The 21436-nt window shown below is 45.8% G+C and overlaps 1 protein-coding gene across 1 annotated transcript in view; it reads right to left on the minus strand.

The window, feature by feature from the left end:
• Positions 1 to 21436, minus strand: part of VIPR2 (vasoactive intestinal peptide receptor 2) — a 75052-nt gene that overhangs the window by 17173 nt on the left and 36443 nt on the right. Inside the window, exon 5 of the mRNA XM_087433883.1 lies at positions 7585 to 7682. Coding sequence (XP_087290009.1) covers positions 7585 to 7682 — 98 coding nt within the window. The remainder of the gene's footprint in view (positions 1 to 7584; positions 7683 to 21436) is intronic.

Raw genomic sequence — 21436 nt, forward strand, 5'->3', positions numbered from 1 at the left:
AGAGAGAATTAAGGTAAAAGAGATGTTTGAGGAGATACTGGCCAAGGATTTTTTGAAACTGATAAAATGCAATAACAGATTAAAGAAACTCCATTAACACCAAGAAGAAGAAATAGAGAAAACCACATTAATTCCCATGACAGTGTAATTGCAGAAAATTGAAGAGAAAGGAAAACAAAATCTTCCACTCCCCCAGAGAAAAAGTGCATTCCTTCAATGGAACAATGGTGAGACTGGCAGCTGACTTCCTGAAGGAAGTGAAGATGCCCATCTTTAGTGCGATGGAAGAAAAAACCTGCCAACAAAGAATTCAATACTCCCAAAAATGTCCTCAACAATGAAGGCAAAATTAAGATGATTTCAGGCAATCAAAAACCAGGACAACGCACTGCCAGTAGGCCTGTGCTGAAACAAACACCAAAGGCTGATCTTCAGGCAGTAAGAAAATGATCCTAGGTGGAAACACGAAAACACAGGCAGAATGATGAGCACCAGGAAAGATAAATATACCCGTCACTCTAAATAAATGCTGACTTTTAAAACAACAACAATAATAATTATGTCTTGTGTAATTTATATGTAGAATTAAAATACATAACAATAACACAAAAGGCATGAGGGGGTAAACGGAATTAAAATGCGGTCAGGTCCTTGCATTGACTGGAAGTGGAAAAACAGTCACTGGAGGTTAACTTCTGTAACACAAGCATGCACACTGTAAATCTGGGGTGACAACCAGGAGAAGAACAACAGAATGTATCACCAACGATCCAGAAGGGGAAAAGGGGAATAATAAAAATACTTGATCCATTAAAAATAAACACAAAACGAGTGCAGAAGCGATAAAGCAGAGCTGAGACAACAGAAAGCAGAGACAGAAGGCGGAATAAAACTCCAAGCTGTGAGTCAGCAGTCTAACTGTGAGTGTAAAAACACTGCGTGTAAAAATAAAACGACAGTGGAAATAAAAAGCAAATCCCAATTAAGTGGAGCTTATAAGACACCCAAATTAAGTATAAAACATGGAAGTTCAAAGCGAAAGCATAGGAAACAACATACTTTGCAAATATCAAAGAAAAGAAAGCTAACAGAACTATATTAATATCAAAGTAGACTTTTAAGACAAGAGGCATTACTAAACATGGACATTTTAACAGGAAGATGAAACATTAAACTGGTATGTCCCTAATAACATAAGCTTAAAATATATAAAGTAAACAGTGAAAGAAATAAAAGGAGAAATAGACAAGTCCACAACTACAGTTGGAGGTTTTAATATATGTCTCTCAGTAACTGATAGAACAAATAGTTAAAACAATCAGTAAAGATTTGGAATATTTAAATAACATGATTGACAAACGATGCAAATGACATATAGCACAAAAAACAATAACTGCAGAATTTACATTGTTTTCAAGTGAAAAGGAAAAGTTTACCAAAACAGACCACATTCTGGATCATAAAGCAAGTCTCAACAAATTTCAGAGGATTGAATTCACGTAGAATGCTCTCCGATCACCACGTGTTAAGCTAGAAATCATTGACAAAGAGCTGAATAGGAAATTAACTAATTGGAAATTAAGCTACAGACTTCTATAGCCGATGAGTTAAAAAGAATCACAAGAAGAGCTTAGAAAAATCAGAACTAAATGATAATGGGAAACACGCACACATCTTAAAACTTGAAAGATGGAACTAACGCAGGACTGAGAGGGAAATTTGTAGATATAAATAAACGCACTGTAAACAAAAAAACACTGAACATGAATGTTGTAAACATCTATCTTCAGAAGCTAGAAAAAGAACTCCAAATTAAAACCAGAGAAAGCAGCAAGAAAGAAATAATAAAGATTAGAGGGTAAGTCAGTAAATTAATAAAAAAACATACAAGGGAGAAAACTAACAAAGTCAAAAGTTGGTTCTAGGAAAACACTGATAAAATTGATAAAACTTTATTCAGTAAGATTTATCAAGATAAAAAGAAGGAAAAACTAATTACCAATACCAGGAATGAAACAGGAGATATCAGTATAGCTCTTACCTACATTAAAAATATAATAAGAGAATATAGAAAATGTAGATGAAATGGACAGACTCCTTGAAAAACACAACTTATAATTAACATAAAAAGAAACAGAGAATCTGTATCATCACGTCTGTTTTTAAAAACTTGAACCTAAAAATAAATCTTCCCCATGACAACTCTCAGCCCAGATGACTTCACTGGTGAATTGTATGAACATTAAGGAAGAAATAGCGCCTTATCTAACCCAAACTATTCCAAAGAACAGAAAAGAGGGAACATTTTCTTATTCACATATGGGCCAGCATAACTGTCATATCAAAGCCTAATTTTACAAGAAAGGAAAATTATAGATTAAATTCATGGATGTAGATGCAAAAATCCTCAACAAAATATTAGCAAATTAAACTCAGCTACATAGTAAAAGAATAATATGTCACCACCAAGTAGGGTTAATTTTAGGAATGAAAGGTAGATTTAATATTAGAAAACTGATGTATGCAATTTTTTATACTAAATGAACAAATGGTAAAAACCATCTGCTCATTTCAATATATGCAGAAAAATCATGATAAAATTCAATACCTATTCGTGATTAAAAACTCAGAAAACTGGGAATTGAAAGGAATGTTCTTAATCTGGTAACGGGTATCTTCAAAATATCTACAGCGAATATCACACTTACAGTGAAGTACTGAATGCATTCACCTTGAGCTCAGAAATGAGAAAAAGTGTCCCCAGTCACCACTTCTATTCAACACTGTGCTTCACAAAAACATGAGTTGCATATAGAAGAATCCAAATGAATTTAGAGAATAATTATAGAATTCATAAATAAATTTAGCAAGGTTGCTGCAGCAAGATTAACACAGAAATAATTTCTCTTTCTAGAAACAAGTAGAAATGGAATTTTACAAAATATATACAATAGCATAAACAAATACCTAGGAATGACTATCAAAAGATGTGCAAGACTTTTACTCAGAAAACCACAAATAATTATTAAAAGAAAAAAAGACTAAACAAATGCAAGTATATACTATGATCACAGGTTGGATGATTCAAAATCATAAAGATATCCAGTCCATCCAAGCTGATATATCGATTCAGTGCAACTGAAAATGAAATCCCAGCAGAATTTTATTTAATGGCAACAGATAAGCTGATTTTAAAAAATTCACATGTAAGTACAAATGGCCAAACTCTTCCTAACAAAGAAGAAGAGCTGACAGACATAGGCTGCTGGAAATCAAGACTTATTATAAAGGTATGGCAACTACAACAACATGAAAATGCCCAGTCATAGACCAAGAGGCCAAGAGAACCGAGCAGAGGGTCCAGTCCCAGGAGACACTGTCACACAGATGCCTCTGCAAAGCCGTGGTGAAGGACGGTCTTCTCAGTAAGTGGCGCTGGGTAAACTGGATACACATACTGAAACAAACCAATGAACTTAACCCCTACCTCACACCACACACAAAATTAAATTGCAGGTGGATCATAAACCTAAACATGAAAAGTTAAAGTAATAAAATTTCTAGGCGATAACAAAGAAGAACATGCCAAAGAGTTCTTAAGCAGGACTCAGGAAGCACTAACCATAAAAAACAAATGATAAACAGACGTCATTAAAATTAAGAACTTTTCTTGATCAAAAGACTCATTAAGAGAATGAAGTCAAACCACAGAACTGGAGATAAAACTGGTAATACCCATATCTGACAAAAGACTCCACTATATGACTCCTAAAAATCATTTTAAAGAAAAATAGACAGGGGTCTGGCCCCATGGCCAAGGGGTTAAATTTCCTTGCGCTCTGCTTCGGCGGCCCAGGTCTGCAGGTTCGGATCCCAGGCGCGGACCTACACCACTCCTCAGCCATGCTGTGGAGGCATCCCACATACAAAATAGAGGAAGATGGGCACAGATGTTACCTCAGGGCCAATCTTCCTCAAGCAAAAAAAAAAAAACAGGAAGATTGGCAACGGATGTTATGTTAGCTCAGAGCGAGTCTTCCTCACCAAAAAAAAAAAAAAAAAAGAAAGAGAGGCAACAGAACAGAAAAATGAGCACAAAGTTGAACTGTTACTTCAAAAAAATAATTTCCAAACATATGACCTCATTATCCAGCAAGGAAATGCAAACGAAAATCACAATTCTATATTATTATAGACCAACTGGATGGCTAAATTTAAAAAACTGACAATAACAAATGGTAGCAAGAATGCAGAGCAAATAGCAATGTCATTCACTGCTGGTGGGCATGTGCAATGGTACAAATATTTTGGAAAATTAGTTGGTATTACCTAGAAAGACTAAACCTACGCATAGCCTATGACCAGTGAATGTAATATAAATATGAAATAAACATAAATATAAATGTGTACATGTGTAAACACACACACACATATATATCTAAAGAAGTGTGTACATAGGTGCAAGAGATAACCCATGAGAATATTCATGGCAGCATTACTTGTTATGGTTCCAAACTGAGAGTCACCCGTATACGTGAACAGTTGACTGGATAAATCAATTGTACTACATTCATATGGCAGTAAAAGAGAACAGGATAACTACACACAAGAACATTGATGATCTTCCCGCCTAAGGCTGAATGAGCATGCAGAGACAGAGGCGAAGCCGTCTATGGTGACAGAATCTGGATGATGGTTCCTTCCTGGGAAGTGGGCAGCCGTGGACACAGAGCTCCATGAGGGCGGCTTCTGGTGCTAACAGTGTCCTGCGTCCTGACCCGGGCGTTGTGTCATTCGAACATACAAGACTCACCCACTTCACAGAACGCGTACCTCACTAAGAAAGGTTTACTTTTCTGTATTTAACCCCACTGCAGAGCCTCAGTGGATGAAGATCCTAAATATAAAGTGAATTTTCTCGGTGCCTCAGGAGCAGTCTGGAGCTGAGGCATGCCCACCCCAGGTGGGAGCTGTGCCCGCCCGCTCTCCGTGTCCTGGCCGCTCTCAGGACACAGGTCCCCACGCCCACGCTGCTGTGGTCCCGCTGCTGCTCCTGTGGGCTGCGTGCATCTCTCCACACCAGCTTTTCCTTCTTTTCTTCGTCCTCCTCCCTCCCTCTCGCCCATGTCTTTCCAGGGAGCAGGGTTTGGGACTCATCCCCACCACTCAGAGATGAGCACATGTGCATTCCAGTTAGGGACCATCCAAACACATGTTTGCTGAGTTTCTTAGCTGTGTTCTTCAACACCCATTGCTCATTTTAAAACTGCACTTCCAAGTATGGATGTACTAATGGATGATGGATGGAACTGAGAGTGTGGTTTCCAGATAAGTCAGGCTGGAATCTGCCACTTAATGATGGTTGGAAATGGACTTGTCAGAACACAGCAACTCCCAAGGTGAGGCGGCGGCATGCGGGCAGTCATGAGTCAGGCTCTGCACTCCCCAGCTCATAGGCGGCCCCTCCCAGGGCCCCTTTCTCTCACTGGCAAGACTGGGACAGCAGCAGCGCTCACCTGGTGGAGAGGCTGTGGGACTAATTCAGAAACCTACCAAGTGCGGGGCACAGCGTGTTAGCAGTTACCGCTGTTTTTCCTGGGCTTGTGGGGACTAGAGCTGCTTTGTTAGGTCCCCGGGTCACATCAGCACTTGAGGATGGGCCGCGGTGACCGCCCAGCGGCTCCCACACAGAACTAGGTGGCGTGTGCGGCAGCTAAGTTGGCCCTGCACTTTGGGACCCGGTCTAAGAAATAAGTGGTGTTAAAATAAGAACACGGTCACTTACTGCTCTCTTAGCTTATGGGGCTATTATGGGGAATAAATGTTCAGTGACTGCAAACAATTCTGTTTCCTGGGTGTAATCACTGGGACAATGGAGCGTGTTATTTTTATAATATGGATGTTAGAATCAACTCTCTCTCACAGCTCTCCAGGGAACTGGCATCGGATAAATAAGCACATCTGACAGATGGAGGCGGGAAGCGGACAGCATTTCGGTGGCCCAAGATGAAGGCAGAGCAGAGAACTGTACGCCAGCTCTGGGCTCTGGGCTTTTTCCAGCAATTGTTACACACTGAATCAGCGGCAGGATGACACCGAATGCAGACACATCCTTTTTAAATGAAGTGTCACCAGCAGGTGACTAACAATGTCCATGTATAGAAGATTGTGTTTGACACTCACAAAACCATTTGAGATTCCCTTAAAGGATCATGTCCATATTTACGATAGTTCTAAAATGTTATTAGGTTGGCTAATTAAATATGTCACCTGCACAAATCTGAGGGAAACTGCTGACATCAAGAACGTGGATGGTTCCACAGAGGAGCTCGGTAAACAGAAGCTGAAGCTTTTCTAGTTCAAGCTACCCTGTGCCAGCTTGCCTCCCTGAACGCTTCCTTCCTTTTTTATCTTTAACAATTTGGAGGTTTTAAAAATATATAGTAAAATACAGAAGATAGAAGAACAAATACTAATATTGTACCAGCGTTTTTTTAATGAACTAGAATATGACATTTTTCAAAGCACAGTTCTGGATTAAAGGTACTGACTTATTCTTTCTGAGAATTACCAACCACCTGATATAGTTGAGATGCCTGAAAAATGGAAAGCATAACAATTACATTTGCTGGATTTCTCAGCTATATTCTTCATCAGTTTTTACTCATTTATTTTACTCCCAAGTATGGATCCCTTAATGAGTTGTTAGGTTTTAAAAATATTCCATTTGTAATATCATTGATTTTATCTGAATACTGGCCAAAATTTGAACTATATTTTAGCAAAGAGAAATAAGATAGGTGGTGAGCAAAACCCTGTTAAAATAAGCCAGATATCACCCATTTTATTTAGTGCTAGTGATGCTTAAGACACAATTTAATACTGAAAACACTTATTAGCTTGTCCTAGACAGAAGCTTCTGTTCTGGAACCAAAGCCTCTATCCTCTAACCAACCACCTGTAGGATGTATGTCATTAGTCACCCAAGAGACCCACCCAGGGGTTCAGGTGGGGGGACTCGAACCTCATTACCAGGGGAAAAACAAGCAAAATTTAAAGAGCGCTTACCACATGCCACGTAGGTTCCATTAGTATCCACATTTTACAGATGCACAGAGAAACTGAGTAATTTGTCCAAGGTCACACAGCTCCTAAGAGACTGACCCAGGAACTGAACCCAGGTAGCCAGACTCCTGCCTTCATATTCTTGGACACAGTACAGTGTCTCTAAATAGACACCGACGGCCAAACGTAGGCACTTCTGAATGGCAGCGTCAACAACACGTCACCTCTGTGCTCTCAAAGCATTTGCAAGATGGCTAAGCACTTAGTAGATAATAGTTGGACTGAACTCTTATCCAAGGTCGGTATTACCTCTTTACATAAGAAACGCAGAGTATTTAAACAAAGACGTACATGTCAGCATCATACTTCACACTGGCATTCTCCAGAGAGTGTGACCGGCTTAGCACACGGTGAGGGCTCGGGGGCAGTGAGTCTCCCTCCTCCTCTGATGGGCCTCACGGCTTACGCGGATAACTTCCCATCTCATACTCTGCAGGACTGCTCATCTCCAATACTTACCTGAAGAGGCAAAGGATTATGCTTCCGGTTGTAAGGGAAGTCAGAGAGACACTGTAGCCGAGCGTATAAATGGCCTTCACCAGAACATAGAATGTGATCTGTCAAGAAAGAAAAACGCGTCTGTGAGCTACTGGTGGCCCGCATTGGACAAAGGGCCGGTTCCCAGATCTGATGACGCCTTTCCCTTCACAAAGGGGTCTCGGCCCTGATTGCCTGGAACACACGAGACAGTGTCGCTTACAGTTCCTCCTCCCTTCTGAACCGAAAGTTATATTTGCCTCTTTAAACACCACCTTTTTCCTTATAATTCATTGTGAATGACTTTGGATGGTTTCTGTAAAGCAAATCTGTCTGGAAGAAACAGGACCTGCCACCCTCAGGGAAAGTGAAGGAAGAAAGGAGGGAAGGAAGGAAGGAGGGAATGAGGGAGGGAAGGAAGGAGGGAAGGAGGGGAGAAGGAGGGAGGAAGGGAAGGAAGGAGGGAGGGAAGGAAGGAAGGGAGGGAAGGAAGGAGGGAAGGAAGGAGAGAAGGAGGGGGAAGGAGGGAGGAAGGGAAGGAAGGAGGGAGGGAAGGAAGGAGGGAAGGGGGAAGGAGGGAGGGGAGGGAGGGAAGGAAGGAGGAGGGAAGGAAGGAAGGAAGATGGTAAGTAAGGAGGGAGGAAAGGAATGAAGGAGGGAGGGAGGGAAGAAAAGGCTGGTCCCCATTCAAAGCAGGCTCCAGTCTGGGTCCCAAAGCAGTGGGGTCGGAGTGCACTCAGCCCTCCAGGGTGGGGGTTTTTGGACAGGCTCACGGGACACGGCGTCTGAGTACAGCAAAAAGCCACATGACTTGACAGGCGCAGGGCAGACACTTGATGAAGGGGCTCTCCTAATCCAGAACCAGCAGTTGTGCTGCAATAAACCATTTCCTGGTTCAGCAGGCTTCACGGCTTGATACTTCCGAACTCCATGAAATCATCGGGAGCAGGAGGGGATTAGTGATAATCATTGTGACATTACCGCTGGGAGCCCATTATAACAAGGAATCCCACACAAACAGAACGGGCCTCCAGGGGTAACTTCAGTGTTAGTCATGGCAACCCAGCGACACCCGTACAGATGCATCATTAGTTGTAAGTCCTCCAGGCTGCTTCCTGGTTTGCATCTTTCCTGATGAAAGTGGAGCGGAGAGAGGGATGACCCGAAGGTGTCCCCAGCTTCTCTGTCTGATCACTGTCCTGATGCTGAAACCAGGGGGGTGCTTCCCATGAGAGAGCCCCAGACACCTCAGGGACTGGTTGATTTTGCAAACACGTGGTGATCTCGCTGGGTTTTCCCCGGCACTGGACACCAGGAGGAGGGGTATGGGGGCGGGGGCCTCACCTCTCCTGGTTTCTCTCCGGAGCCTGGTCCAAACTCCTCCAGAGAAGGGGTGGGGCTGAGTGTGGGCGCCCGATGTGACCACAGGGCAGGAGAGAGGGGGCAAAATGCAGGGTCCAGGCTGTGGTGGGAGAGGCAGCCCCACTGAGGATGGGGGTGCTGGCAGGCCGTCCTCTCAGGCCCCGGCTCCTGCGGCTCCACAGGGTTCTGGGAGGCCGTGCAGTGGGGTGTGGCCCCCGCCTTGTTCTTTCCAGTCAAAGTGTCACATTTCAAGGAAAGTTTTCTCTCCACTTATTACCACTTCGTATTGAAGGCTCGATAGTGGGCTAATAATAATAATATATATATGTATTTTTTTGTGTGAGGAAGACTGTCCCTGAGCTAACATCTGTGCCAATCTTCCTCTATTTTGTATGTGGGATGCCGCCACGGCTTGGCTTGATGAGTGGTGTGTAGGTCCATGCCCGAGATCCAAACCGGTAAACCCTGGGCCACTGAAGCCGAGTGTGAACTTAACCACTACACCACTGGCTGGCCCCCTAATAATATATTTTAGATATAAACCATAAAGTCTGGAAAAAAATGAGTTTCTAGTTAATATTTAATGACAAAATTAAATTAATTAGTGCAGCCCCTCGAATAGTTCAGGTAATCAAGGTTAGATGAAGTCTGACCTGGCAAACTAATGCATTGATACAATTTTAGAAGAGACTTTTTTCCGTGTTAAACCTCAACAGGCAAACCGAGGCCCCATTATAAATTTCAAGGAGTCTGTACCTGGGCTGCCCAATATGCCTCTTGCCAAATGTGGCTATTTAAGTTTATTAAAATTAATTAAAATTTAAACTCCAGTTACCCAGTTGCACTGGTCACATTTCAGATGCTCAAAGCCCCATGTGGCCAGCGGCTGCCACACTGGACAAAGCAGAGGGAGGACATTTTCCATCTCGGCAGGAAGTTCTATTAGCAGTGGAGACCAACCGCGACCATCAGCATGGAACTGACGTGTGCACAGGTGTTTCCACTGTAATCCTGCTTCACGGAAGACCAAGTGGACGCTCTGGTCCACCTGGAAGCCGCTGCCTCCAGGAGTTACTCCTCACGTGAGCCTCTGGGTACGGCGTGAGTGGTGGTGTGTGGAAGGGCACAGAGAAGCGAGACGGGGAGCCACCGCCGGAAGCTCGAGGGCCTGGAGAGGGTCTGTGGAGTCACCTGTTCAAAACGACACTGAGCTTCCCCTGACGGCAGAGCTCCGTCTGTGGGCGGACAACGCCATCCCACGTGGAGCCTCGCTCATCTCAGCACCGGCCGTTTCGACCTTTCCTTCAGTAGAAAACGCTCAGTTCAGTAGGGATATTTTAAATCTCAAGGGTGTACAGCGCTCAGATCATCACGGGATTCTGAAAATACCATGACTCCCAGCAGAGAAAAGGAGCCTAATCTAGCAGGAAACGCAAGCTTGGAGGGAGAGTGTGCGAGGACACTTGGTGACCCGGGAAGCCTCAGCCCCGGCAGGGCAATGTCAGCGCTGGTTTGGGAAAGAAACTTTGGCAAGAACTCGAAGTTTTGTCCATAGGTCCCAGAGCCCATCAAGGCCCAGGAGGAGGGCAAAAGACAATTTCATAAATTCAACGCTCACGTTCGGCTTGCCAAAAAGAGGCAAGTGCGTCGCCGACATCACCGAGTGGTGTTCACGGCCACGCAGAGCAGTGGTCAGCGTTCACGTCAGCAGACCCTCCAGGAGCTGCCCATCCTCACTGCAGACCCTCCCTTTGAAGAGCCCAGAGGAGGGCACCTCAGGCTAACCTCCAAGGGGCTGGCGCCTACGTGCCTGGAGTGAGCACAAAGACAAAAACGTGGAATGATCAGTTGTTTACTGAAAACACTGAGCTGTCTTAGCACCTGACACCTGACACCAGGACCACTGTCCCTTCCCCACAGCTGTGTGAAATCGCCCAGCTTGTCTTAACTTTCAAGAGCGAGGTGGAGGCTGGACCCAGGACCTATGTTCTTCTTGAGACCATCCTGTCGACAGAAATGACCAATTTCCAATTGGAAACAATGATGTTTCAGTCTAGGAGGAAAGTGTTTCCACACCGACTTCTGCGTCCACGGTGTGTGTGTGTGTGTGGTCCCTCCTTCTCTCCATGAATTCTTGGGGTGATTTGGGTCTTCAATCAGTGCAGACGGCAGAAGCTCTGAAGGGGACACAGCCGAACTGATTGTGAAAGCAGCAGCCAGTCCTGCCGCTTCCTTCTACCAGGCGACTTCCTGCCAAGGCTTCACATGTCGGGTCCGTGTGGAATTTTGTCAAGCTTTTAGCTTCACGACTGCAGCGCCCTACAGCTTGGCTTCAGGAAGAAAGTAGATGACGCGCTAGGGTTCCGAAAATGTCCTTGAAAACTCTGCTTTTAGCTTTTGTCTGTTTTCTGTTTTCTTTTCTGGTTGAGGGATTAATAAACAGGATGGGGGATTCTGAGCAGCTTTAAATCATTTCATCTTGTGATGAGAGTCCAGGTTAAACAGTTGGAAAATGAAATGTCAAACCTACCAGAAGCACAGAAAACAACATAAGGACAACACATACCTGCTAACAGACGCCAAAACCACACTGAACAAACTTCGGGGAAGGCGCCAGGTCACCCCTCCCGGAGTCACTGGATCACGGGCGCCCACATGCTTCCACGTAGGACGTGGTACGGTCGCTTATTCTCATCGGGTGGTTTATTCTGCACGGGACTTGGTATCACTCCCATCACCCATCAGCGGGGCTGTCTGCCGCCCTGTGTTTGCTGCCCCTTGTTTTTCAGTCTCCCCTCCCCCCCATTTCATTATTGCTTTAAACAGTCTGCTAGGTTTTCCCGTGTTTTACCTTTTTTTTTGCTGACATTCTTTTGTGCTTCTCAGTTCCTCCTTCTGGTTTATTTTTTCCTGAAGCACATTCTTGAGGCATTTTTAACGAGGGTCTGCTGGATGTGGATTCCAGCTGCTTTTGTTTTTCTGAAAACGTCTCCTTTCATTTCTGAGTGGAAGTCCAGCGGGCACACCCCTCCCAGTGGATGGGAACTTGCTCTGGGCTCTGGAGGGCACCGCCGCCCGCCCTGCCGCTCCTGCTCCTGCGCGGCCTCTGCCCTTCACTCCGAGTGTCGAGGACCTCCAGCTCTCTGGCATTTTCCAGTTTCACCACAATTGCCTGGCTGTGGATCTCTTTTTATTCACCGTATTGGGATGGTCAGGCTCTCCGCACCTGAGGATCAGCCACCACCCTTGTGTTCTGCTGAGACTTCGATCAGACTTGTGCGGGGCCCGACATCCTGATCCTCCCACACCCTTTCTGCTTTCTGCCCTCTCCTTCTCTGTATGCACTCGGTAGGTTCCTCGCCCGTCCCAGAACTCTCTTTTCATGTGTGTCTGATTGGCTGTTGGATGTATCTACTCGATTTGCGTTTTTTTCCCCCGATAAGGTCCTTTTTAAGAGTATCTTGTTTCTGGTTCATATTTTCAATGTCCTCTTTTTTATTTAAACATTTTAAACTAATGTATTTGTATTCTGTGCCTGATGACTCCATTATCTGAGGTTTCGAGGATGCGATTTCACTGTTTGTCACCTGCTGACTTTGGTTCACTGTGGCTTCTTTCTTCGTGTAGTTTGTCCACTTGGAACATGGAGTTGATCGGTGGGAATTTGTGAGAAGTTTCCCTCCAGAAGAACCTGTGTTTGCTTTTGCCAGGTGCCCCCAAGGCTACCAATTCAGGAACGCTTTGCGTGAAGGTCTGAGCTCAGAGTTCCTGTACCAGGCAGGTGACATAAACAGAAAAACCCAACTCGCAGGCAGGCCTCGTGGTGAGAGATTCTCAGGAAAGATCTAAAAGTGTCTTCATGGAACACACAGGTGGATAAAGAAAACTTTCCCTTTCACCTCCATGGTCAGATTTTCGGTCTAGCTCTCTCCTCCAGCCGCCCTCATCTGCTCTGCGAGGCTGCTCATCCCAGCTCTTCATTAACGAGCCAGCAGAAGCCCCGGGAACCAGATGCCCCCACTGCCTGGCCCCTGGTTCTCAGCTCTTTTTTGAGATTTTTCTTTTTTTCTTTAAATCTCAGCTATGCATTTTAAAGCATCATTGTTATACCTCATTTAGCATTTTTGGGTGATTTGTAGAAGGAATTTTTTACCCCAATTTCTTATATAAGAATTTCATTTCTTGCTGAGCATGTTTGTTATCACTGGTTAATTCAATTCCTTCTGTTCAACACATTCACTGAGCACTTAATTGGACCCAGACACAGTGCGGCGTCTCGGGAAACAGGGAGACTGAGAACAGAGTCCACCCACGAGGGACTCAGACGTGTTTTCACCACAGGAATGTCTGTTTGGGGACAGATTGTCCCAGGAGGCAATACATGAGCTAGAAATTGAGACAGGTATGAATTTAAATCCTTTGTTTCTGTGTTCACTACGAACAAAGACTATCTGCATTTCAACTTATATTAGTTTACTTACAGCTGGTTTAGGTTTTACACAACCCTTGTTTTCAATCATTTAAGAAGCCTTAATCTGGTTACTCGCAAATTGCCTTGTTAGGGCCTCGGCGAAGCAGAGCAGAGTCCTGAGCAAGTCAGAAACCTCGAGTCCAAGGCAGCGTTGGGAAGGTCTTATCAGAACAGAACGTAAAACCGCCACGAGCAACGCCGGAAAGAGGCGAGTGAGACCAGTTCACGGCCCATGTCCACGTGCAGTGCTTAACCGACAGGAAACTTCTCTCAAAGCCATCTTTTAAGAGAATGAGGCAAATCACAACAGAACAATCAGGCTCTCTGCAGAAGGAGGTAGGATGAATGTCTTTTAGGGCTTTTCTGGGCTGCATCCAGTCCCTGTACTAGCCCCTCCATGGACAGAACTACAGAATAAGAATTAATGTTTAGAACCTGGTCCCTGGAGAGCTGTGCATAGTTTCCCATCTTGGATGCAAAGCTAAATTTATTTTCAGCAGGGCTGGCTAAACCAGCTAAGCGGCCTCAAGAACTGTACAGAGGGCCCACGAAGGCGCCCTTGTCTGTAGACGGCAGAGTCTTCCCAGGCTCCGGCTCCACCCTGGCCTCCTTCCCTGGGGTCCCCAGTTAGACCCACGGCCTCAGACCGCTCGGAGCGTGCCCGTTGCACTTGGGGCCTTCAGAGTCTATGCTTGGTTCTGAGGGTCTCCGAGGTCCTCGGCCTGATCTTTGCCGTGAGAACTGCATCTTATTCTCTGTGATTCCAGCTGCTCTTAGAGGTCAGAACCACACTCGCATGACTCAGACCCGAGGCCCAGGCCTCCTCCTTGTCCAAAAGGGCAGTTCAGCCCGTGAGAAGCAAACCTTAAATATTAGGAAGACTGTTCACAAGAGAATAGAGGGAAAGGGTTTTCCCTTTAACTTCAGATCCAGATAAGGCAAATGAAGAGAGTCCTATGAGCCCCCAGATCTTTGGTAAATGGGAATTCACTGTATATGCACATAGCAGGGATCATTAAATATCTGTTGGATGAATGAATGATTTTGCTGGCAGCAAGAAAACACATGTAAACAGGACAGACACAAATAATCAAAGAGATAACAACGCCCTGTGTCTTTAAAGCTCATGGAATATGATACACATTGTAAAATTGAAAAGAGCAATGAAAGTAATGAATATCCAACTTATTTCCTAAATAAATTCTTAAAGAATAAAATTAAAACTAGAAAACCAGTAAATTTGAAAAATTTAAAAAATGAGAACATTTCAAACCAAATTATAATCAAAGGCATAATTATAGCCTTAAATGCCTTTGTTAATACATAAGAAAATAGAGCAGGAAAGTAATAAAACAAGCCAAGTAAAGCAAGAAGGAAATAATAATGATAAAAGCACAGAAAAGAAGGAATCAGAAGGTAAGGCTTCCTGGCAGACACGCTCCACAAGACCCAGGCTTTCAATTTGTATTGATTGATGTAAATACGAAACGCCCAGAACAGTGCAGCGTCTGCTCAACTAGGAGCTGTCAGGAGAGTGAGACGGTGCTCAGATTCACCGTAAATCCACAGGCCAGATAACAGATACATGAAATACCAAAAGAGGGAAAACAATGAGAAACAAACGTCTGAACTGTGTTACACACACTCATGTTTTCTTAGAGAAAGTACTCTGCACAGCTCCGTGCTAACAGTCAAACTTTGAGGAAATGGATGACATTCTGAGAGTGTAAAAATTACCACAACAGATTCAAGGAAAAGCTAAAAATACCAATAACCAGGGAAAAAATTTTTTAAAAGTTGGTGAAGTATAATCTGTAAAAACGGCACTGGGATCAAGCTGTTTTAACAGGTGAGTCTTTTCATCTTCTAAGGAACAAATTATTCCTGGAATATAAAAACTGTTCCAGAATGTAATATCCAATAAAGGAAAAGCACAGCATTTTACTTATGAAACGATCATAAGTCTGATATCAAAACCAGACAATATACTAAACAAACAATAAAAATAAACATTAAAGACTAATTTCACTTATAAATACAGAAGGAAAAATCTCAAAATATTTAGGATAAAATAAAATTAATTTAGAAGTATGTTAAAAAACCCCACACATCTTGACCAAGTAGATTTTCCCAGGTATGCCAAGATAATATATAATGATGATTAATCTGCTACATCCATATGTCAATTAAAAAATACTTATCAATGGACATTCATTTATCCTTGCTATTTTTAATTAAATAGAAAGACAAATTCTTAGGACTCACTAGTTAGGACAATTCCAGGCTTAGGTGGCAACGTGTGTAACGATGAAACACCAGGCCATATTCTAAGGTTGTGGAGCATTTAAGGAATGTTCGACCATTTAAGGAAAGCTGTAGAATCTTTCTTCAGAAAAAAATACCTGTGTATCCATGTGCGCACGAGAGACAATTCTGCATGTAACTTCAGGGGCGGAAGGACTTGGAAGCCCACATGGAGAGCTTTACTAGAAGCTTCTCCATCGTCGCAACGCCCACTGCTGCTTCCAGCACCAAGCGCCTCTCAAGTATAAGCAATGAAACAACATGGGAAAGAGGAGTGTCTCCACGCTGGAAAAGCAGCAGCAGAACTGTCACGGGTGCGTGGGGCTGGCAAACCCGAGGAAGGGAAGGCAATGGGCAGAATCGATGCAATTCCCACAAAAGCCTGGTCAGGTCTCACGAAGCCCCCACAAATGGTAAAGTGTGCACTGGCATGTCTTTTTGGGAAAGTCACTTGGCAGTATAATCAAGAACATTAAAAACACTCACATCCTTTGACCAGGAATTTGAGATTTGTGCATGTTTATTAACTAAAATAAGATACTAGAAACAACCTAAACTGTGAATCATTGAGTAAATTTGGCACAGTCATAAAATAGAACATCATGCTGCCATTAAAAATCTCATTTTCAAAGGATATTGACTGATTTAGGAAAATGTTCATGATACATAGTATTTTACAAGACGAAACAAGCAAACTACACTAAATACAATAGTAATTTTGAAATGAAAACATAAGCACGAGGAAAGACAGGGAGGCAGTACCATGTACGTGTCAGCTGGCAGGTCTGGCTGCAGGAAATCTTCCCTTCTGGTACCTTTCTGAACGCCCCTCCCATCTCTTTGTTTACACATATTAATATGTAATCAGAGCCTGGAAAAGCTATGTTCCACAGAAGTGAATAGTGCGGCTCAGAGGCTGCAACAGGGCTTCAGTCTTCAGCTCCCAGAAAATCACCATCACGTTCTTAAGGGAGAGAACACCAGTCTATTTCATACATCAGGAGTAACATCCACAATGTGTCTTCATAAACCGCACCGGTGTGAACTCAATGAATTTTGAGTGAAAAGGCAAAGGATTTTCCGCTCATCCCTTCCCCTCCTAACTTCTCTGAAATTAGGATGCACTGCTCCCCTTCACGGGGAGGGGTTATTTAAATGTTCATTTTAATAACTTTCGACACACACACAAAATTAGTCCAAATGTCTGCCTGAATTAACATTCTCCTTTGTCCCAATCAGGATAACAGGATAAGAAATCCTCCCCAAACTCATTCCTATGACCAGATATCCTTAAGAACTGGTTTCCTTAAGCCGACAAAGAGGTCAAAGAACCCGCTGGGCAGACTGTGATTCTCACCCTTGTGTTTTGTGAATACTTTGGGTGCCCCTGGGCTTGGGGCACTGTGGAGCAGCGACTGAACTAGTCTCTGTGCTGTGAAAACTTAACTCAGGACACACGAGATTCGGCTGGTTTTTGACAGCCTGGGTGCTGGAGTCAGACAGGCTGTGTCCGGCCACACCGCCCGCAGGCCACTTTGTCTCTGTCAGATTCTTTCCACACGTGGCCTTTGCAGAGCCATTAGAAACGTGCCCGATTCCCCACTCCCCCTAACCCACTTATTGCATGCATTTGGAGCCTGGCGTGGTGCCACGGGGCTAAAATAATGGGGGGCATCTGTTACAGGATGCACATTTCACTTTTTCTCTGCAGTCCAAAGAAGTTTTGCACTCTCATCTGACAGAAAATCTCGATTATACCCCTGAATTCTACTGTGCTCGAGTTTATATATAATTGGGTTTCCAGCTCACCTGCCTCTGTGAGGAAGCAGGGACACCTCACCTGGTATGATTGTCTCCTATCCTTTTTGGATATGGATTTTAAGAAATAATAAAACAATCCAGGATTAAGGAATATAAATGAAAACCAGTGCATGCTGCTTTTCTGATGCAGACACCCTTTTAAGCACTTTTTTTTTAACGAGAGAAAAGCATTCTGAATTGATCTTAAATTAATCACCTGATTTATTCACCCATTTCCTCTGTGTTTCTAAGGCAATAGAACAGGTTGTGCTAGAAACAGACAGATGTGCTATCCTGGAGTGTGGAGTGGGCCATTCCCAGCTGGGGGATCAGCTAGTCATGAATGAGCAGTAACCTTTGGCCCTCATGTAACAACAGGTGTTGTTTTATGATTATTTCTATTGTGGTGGCTTCAGGAACAGAACAGAAAGGCAAGAGCTTCAGTATTGCAGACTGGACTGTGACGGTCTCCTCCCAAGTCTGCATGGAGCGCCTGTACCACTTGCCCCCTCTCCCCACGTGTCCTCATCGACCCCCATCTGCCCCCACCTGTCCCATCTCTCCCCACATGCCCTCATCTACCCCCACCTGCCCCCACCTGCCCCCATCTGACCTCAGCCATCTCTACCTGTCCTCATCTCTCTCCACCTGCACCCACCTGTCCCACCTACCCCTACCTCTCCCTACCTGTCTCCACATTATATTTCATTATCTGTCCTGGATCAGCTTTGCCACTCACTCAGCATGGATTCAGACCTTCTCCATTGTTCTTGAGAGCCCCCTCCCTCTCACCTTCACTCTGAGCAAAGAACCTCATTTCCTACTTCACCCCGGTAATTGGGACCACCAAGTAGAGAGTTCCTCAATTCCTGTACCCCAGACCTCTTTCTTTCCCTGTTCCCTCCCCTGGCTCTGGGCGCACCTCCCAGCTCCATCTGAGATCAGCTCAAGGAGCTCTCCTTTCGAGGAATCTCCCTGGGGGTGCCAGCCCCTCCTGCTCTGCCTGTCTTCCCATCCTCTCAGCCGAGGATATAGAACAGACTCGCACTCCAGGTCTCAACTTTCTCCCCTTTCGCTCACTGCCCTGCCCTCTCGGGGGCGTTTGCCCCCACTCGCAGTGACTGTGAGGTCCATGAGTCTGGTGGGACCTCTGTCCACCAGCCCCCTCTGGCTCCCCAGCATCATTCTCTCCTGGTGTCTTCTTCCTCCCAGAAAGTCCGGTTTCCGTCTTGGCCTTGCTCTTCTCCCTCTCATGCCCTCCCTGCAGGATCTGAGCCGGCCTCAGGGTTGTAGCTGTCGCAAACATTGCTGATTAGGAACCTGAATCTGCAGTCCTGACTTCTCTGGCATCTCCTGGCATTCAGTCCTCTGGCCTTCTAGAACTCTCTACCTATGAATTTCTAGGCACCTCAAACTCAGCACGCTTGAAACCTAACGTATAAAGCCGCCCCTTTCTCTGAGCACTTGGCCCTGAAATCTGACCCTCCTATACACCCTCGTGCACCAAATGTCACTACACAGAAATCTCGGGTCATCTCCGAGTGCTCTCTCTCACACGCCTTCATGCAGCCGCAGACCCTACCAGGCTGGGGAGGGACAGTCTTCCTCCCCATCCATGGAGCACACCACCTTCGCTCTGGCGACCCTGTGGCTCCAGTCCCGTTGCCCGCAGAGCGGCCTCTGAGCCGCGGTTTTCAAGCTCGGCTGCAGGTCACAGCTGCCCGGTGCTGGACGCCACCTGCAGAGACTGACCTTCTGGCCTCTGGGGGCCCGGGCTTGGGCTCGTTCCCAGGTGACTTTCATGTGTGTCAGGTTTGGGAACCGTGATGTTGTCATCAGTGGTTCTCCCAGTCTGGTCCCCGGACCAGCAGGAACACATCGTGTGGAAACTGGCTAGAAACGCAAACTCCCAGGCCCCTCACAGACCCGTGTGGGGGTGGGGCCGCAGCTGCGTTTTAAGGAGCCCTGCAGGTGAGTCTGAGGCAGCTCAAGTTCCAGAACCGCTGGTCCACACCGCAGACAAGGATGCAACGTAGCTGTGACCTTTCCTATCCTGGCCTGAAGCCTTCCACGGCGGCCCCTCACTCACTCGATAATAAGGCACCTACCCGCTCCCCCAGCCTCCCCTCCTGCCCTCCGCCTCACTCTAGTCCCCACAGCAAGCTGCCGGCACCTCCTCACTCCCTCATCTCTATTGACACTTGGAGCCTTCGCATTTCTGTCTTAATCTCCTACCCAGCCCTGAGCAGTTACTATCAGGGGTCCCTCCCCGAGGAAGGCCCCTCTCCAGGTCTATCCTACAAACGCTAGGCTATGCTGAGGGGACTGAAGCTCCATGAGGACGGGCACTTGTCCCCTTCCTGGCCCTGCGCCCAGCATAGCCCTGGGCCCATGGGGGCCCCTGGGAACCAAGATGGCAGAGCTACACAGCTTTCAGATCTCTCAGGCCCATGTCGTGTGATGTTCAAACAGATGACACAAGAGGGCTGGCACGCATGTGTCCACCCAGCAGAAGGGGAACCCAGGTTTAAGGGCAGTTAATAAACGGGAGAGCACAGCACCACGTCAGGAAGGTCCGGGTTGGGGCCCATGGCCGGGCCAGTCTCAGTCCTTATGTGTAAAACGGGAGTGACAACAGCAGGGTGCCCTTTTCTTAATAACTTTCTTCTTCAAACCTGACCAGGACGCTTGACAGTAGAAGGCCCGGACCTCTGGGGCTTCCACTGATATTTCTCAGAGGAGCGTCTGGCATTATGTCAGGAGCAGAGAAAACTCATTAAAAACAGCAGATAAGTTGAAGCGAGTAAACCTGCCGACCTTTAGCTACAGGAGCCAAGAGCCCGCTGGTTCTCTGATGCAGCTGCTGTCTCCTGGCCTCGGGACAGAGCTCTTCCAGAACACATTTAAACGTCGATCACTGTCTGAGGGCTCTGCACATCTCTCAGATGCTGATTCTTGCACATTTTCCGGATTTTCTGAGGACTAATGAGGGGTCAGGCCAGGTCTCTGGAGACATCCATTCGCTGGTCCCCGACGGGAAGGGAGGAGGTGCGCACGGACTTCAGCGTGTGGATGAAACCCCACTGCTCCGAGTAAACCGCCTCTAAATTATTACAGCCCTGTCGTCCCAACCAAGCTGAAGAGCTAACCCCAGCTGGGTAGCTGACCAAGCCGCCGTGCATCTGTCAGACGGCGTCTCAGACTTTCTCTCCAGTGCACGGATGTAGTGGATTTCTTGCTCCCAAACTGCATGACTCCACCGCAGGCGTGAATTCTGGCTGCAGGTGCAATCCTGTAACACAGCAGCCCACCTACCCTGATGCAGAACAAGGGCAGAAGGAGGGGACTCGTCTTGGCCAGGCCTCGGTCTCCCCACCAGCGACACAACTGAGTCCAGGCTGGATGCACCATGAAGGTGATGAAGGTTAGGACTCAGGGGCCCTTGCTCTTGCCCCTGTGGGAGCTGTGAGGTTTGCGACGAGGAGGCATTTCTATGCCAAGAGATCTCAGAAGGAGGAGTACCTTGATGTCCAATGCTCCAGTAACCTGTGATTTCCTTCTTTATCCTGAATAAACATTCGCTTTTATATTTAATTTTCTATTTTTAATGTTGTATTCTTTTTCTTAAAGCAAGTCCTCAAACTGTATAAGCTTCAGGCCCCACAGGATGATTCCTGGGCGGCATAGCTTCATGTGGGAGCAGAGCGCAAGTCTGGAAGGGAAGGCTGGCGGTGGAGGCCTCTGCTCCCAAGCAGCCCGAGGCTGTGAAGATAATGAAGTCAGAGAGGCTTCTCACTCAGCAAGGCTGTAAATACTGACGGCACTGAGTGTCCCAGCAGGGGATGCCCCACGGGGCAGGGATAGAGCCGGCCCTGCAGGCAGAGTGACCGCATGGCC

Source organism: Ceratotherium simum, chromosome 1 (genome assembly GCF_057802395.1).
Source record: "Ceratotherium simum simum isolate JZ-2026a chromosome 1, ASM5780239v1, whole genome shotgun sequence".
Taxonomy (NCBI): Eukaryota; Metazoa; Chordata; class Mammalia; order Perissodactyla; family Rhinocerotidae; genus Ceratotherium; species Ceratotherium simum.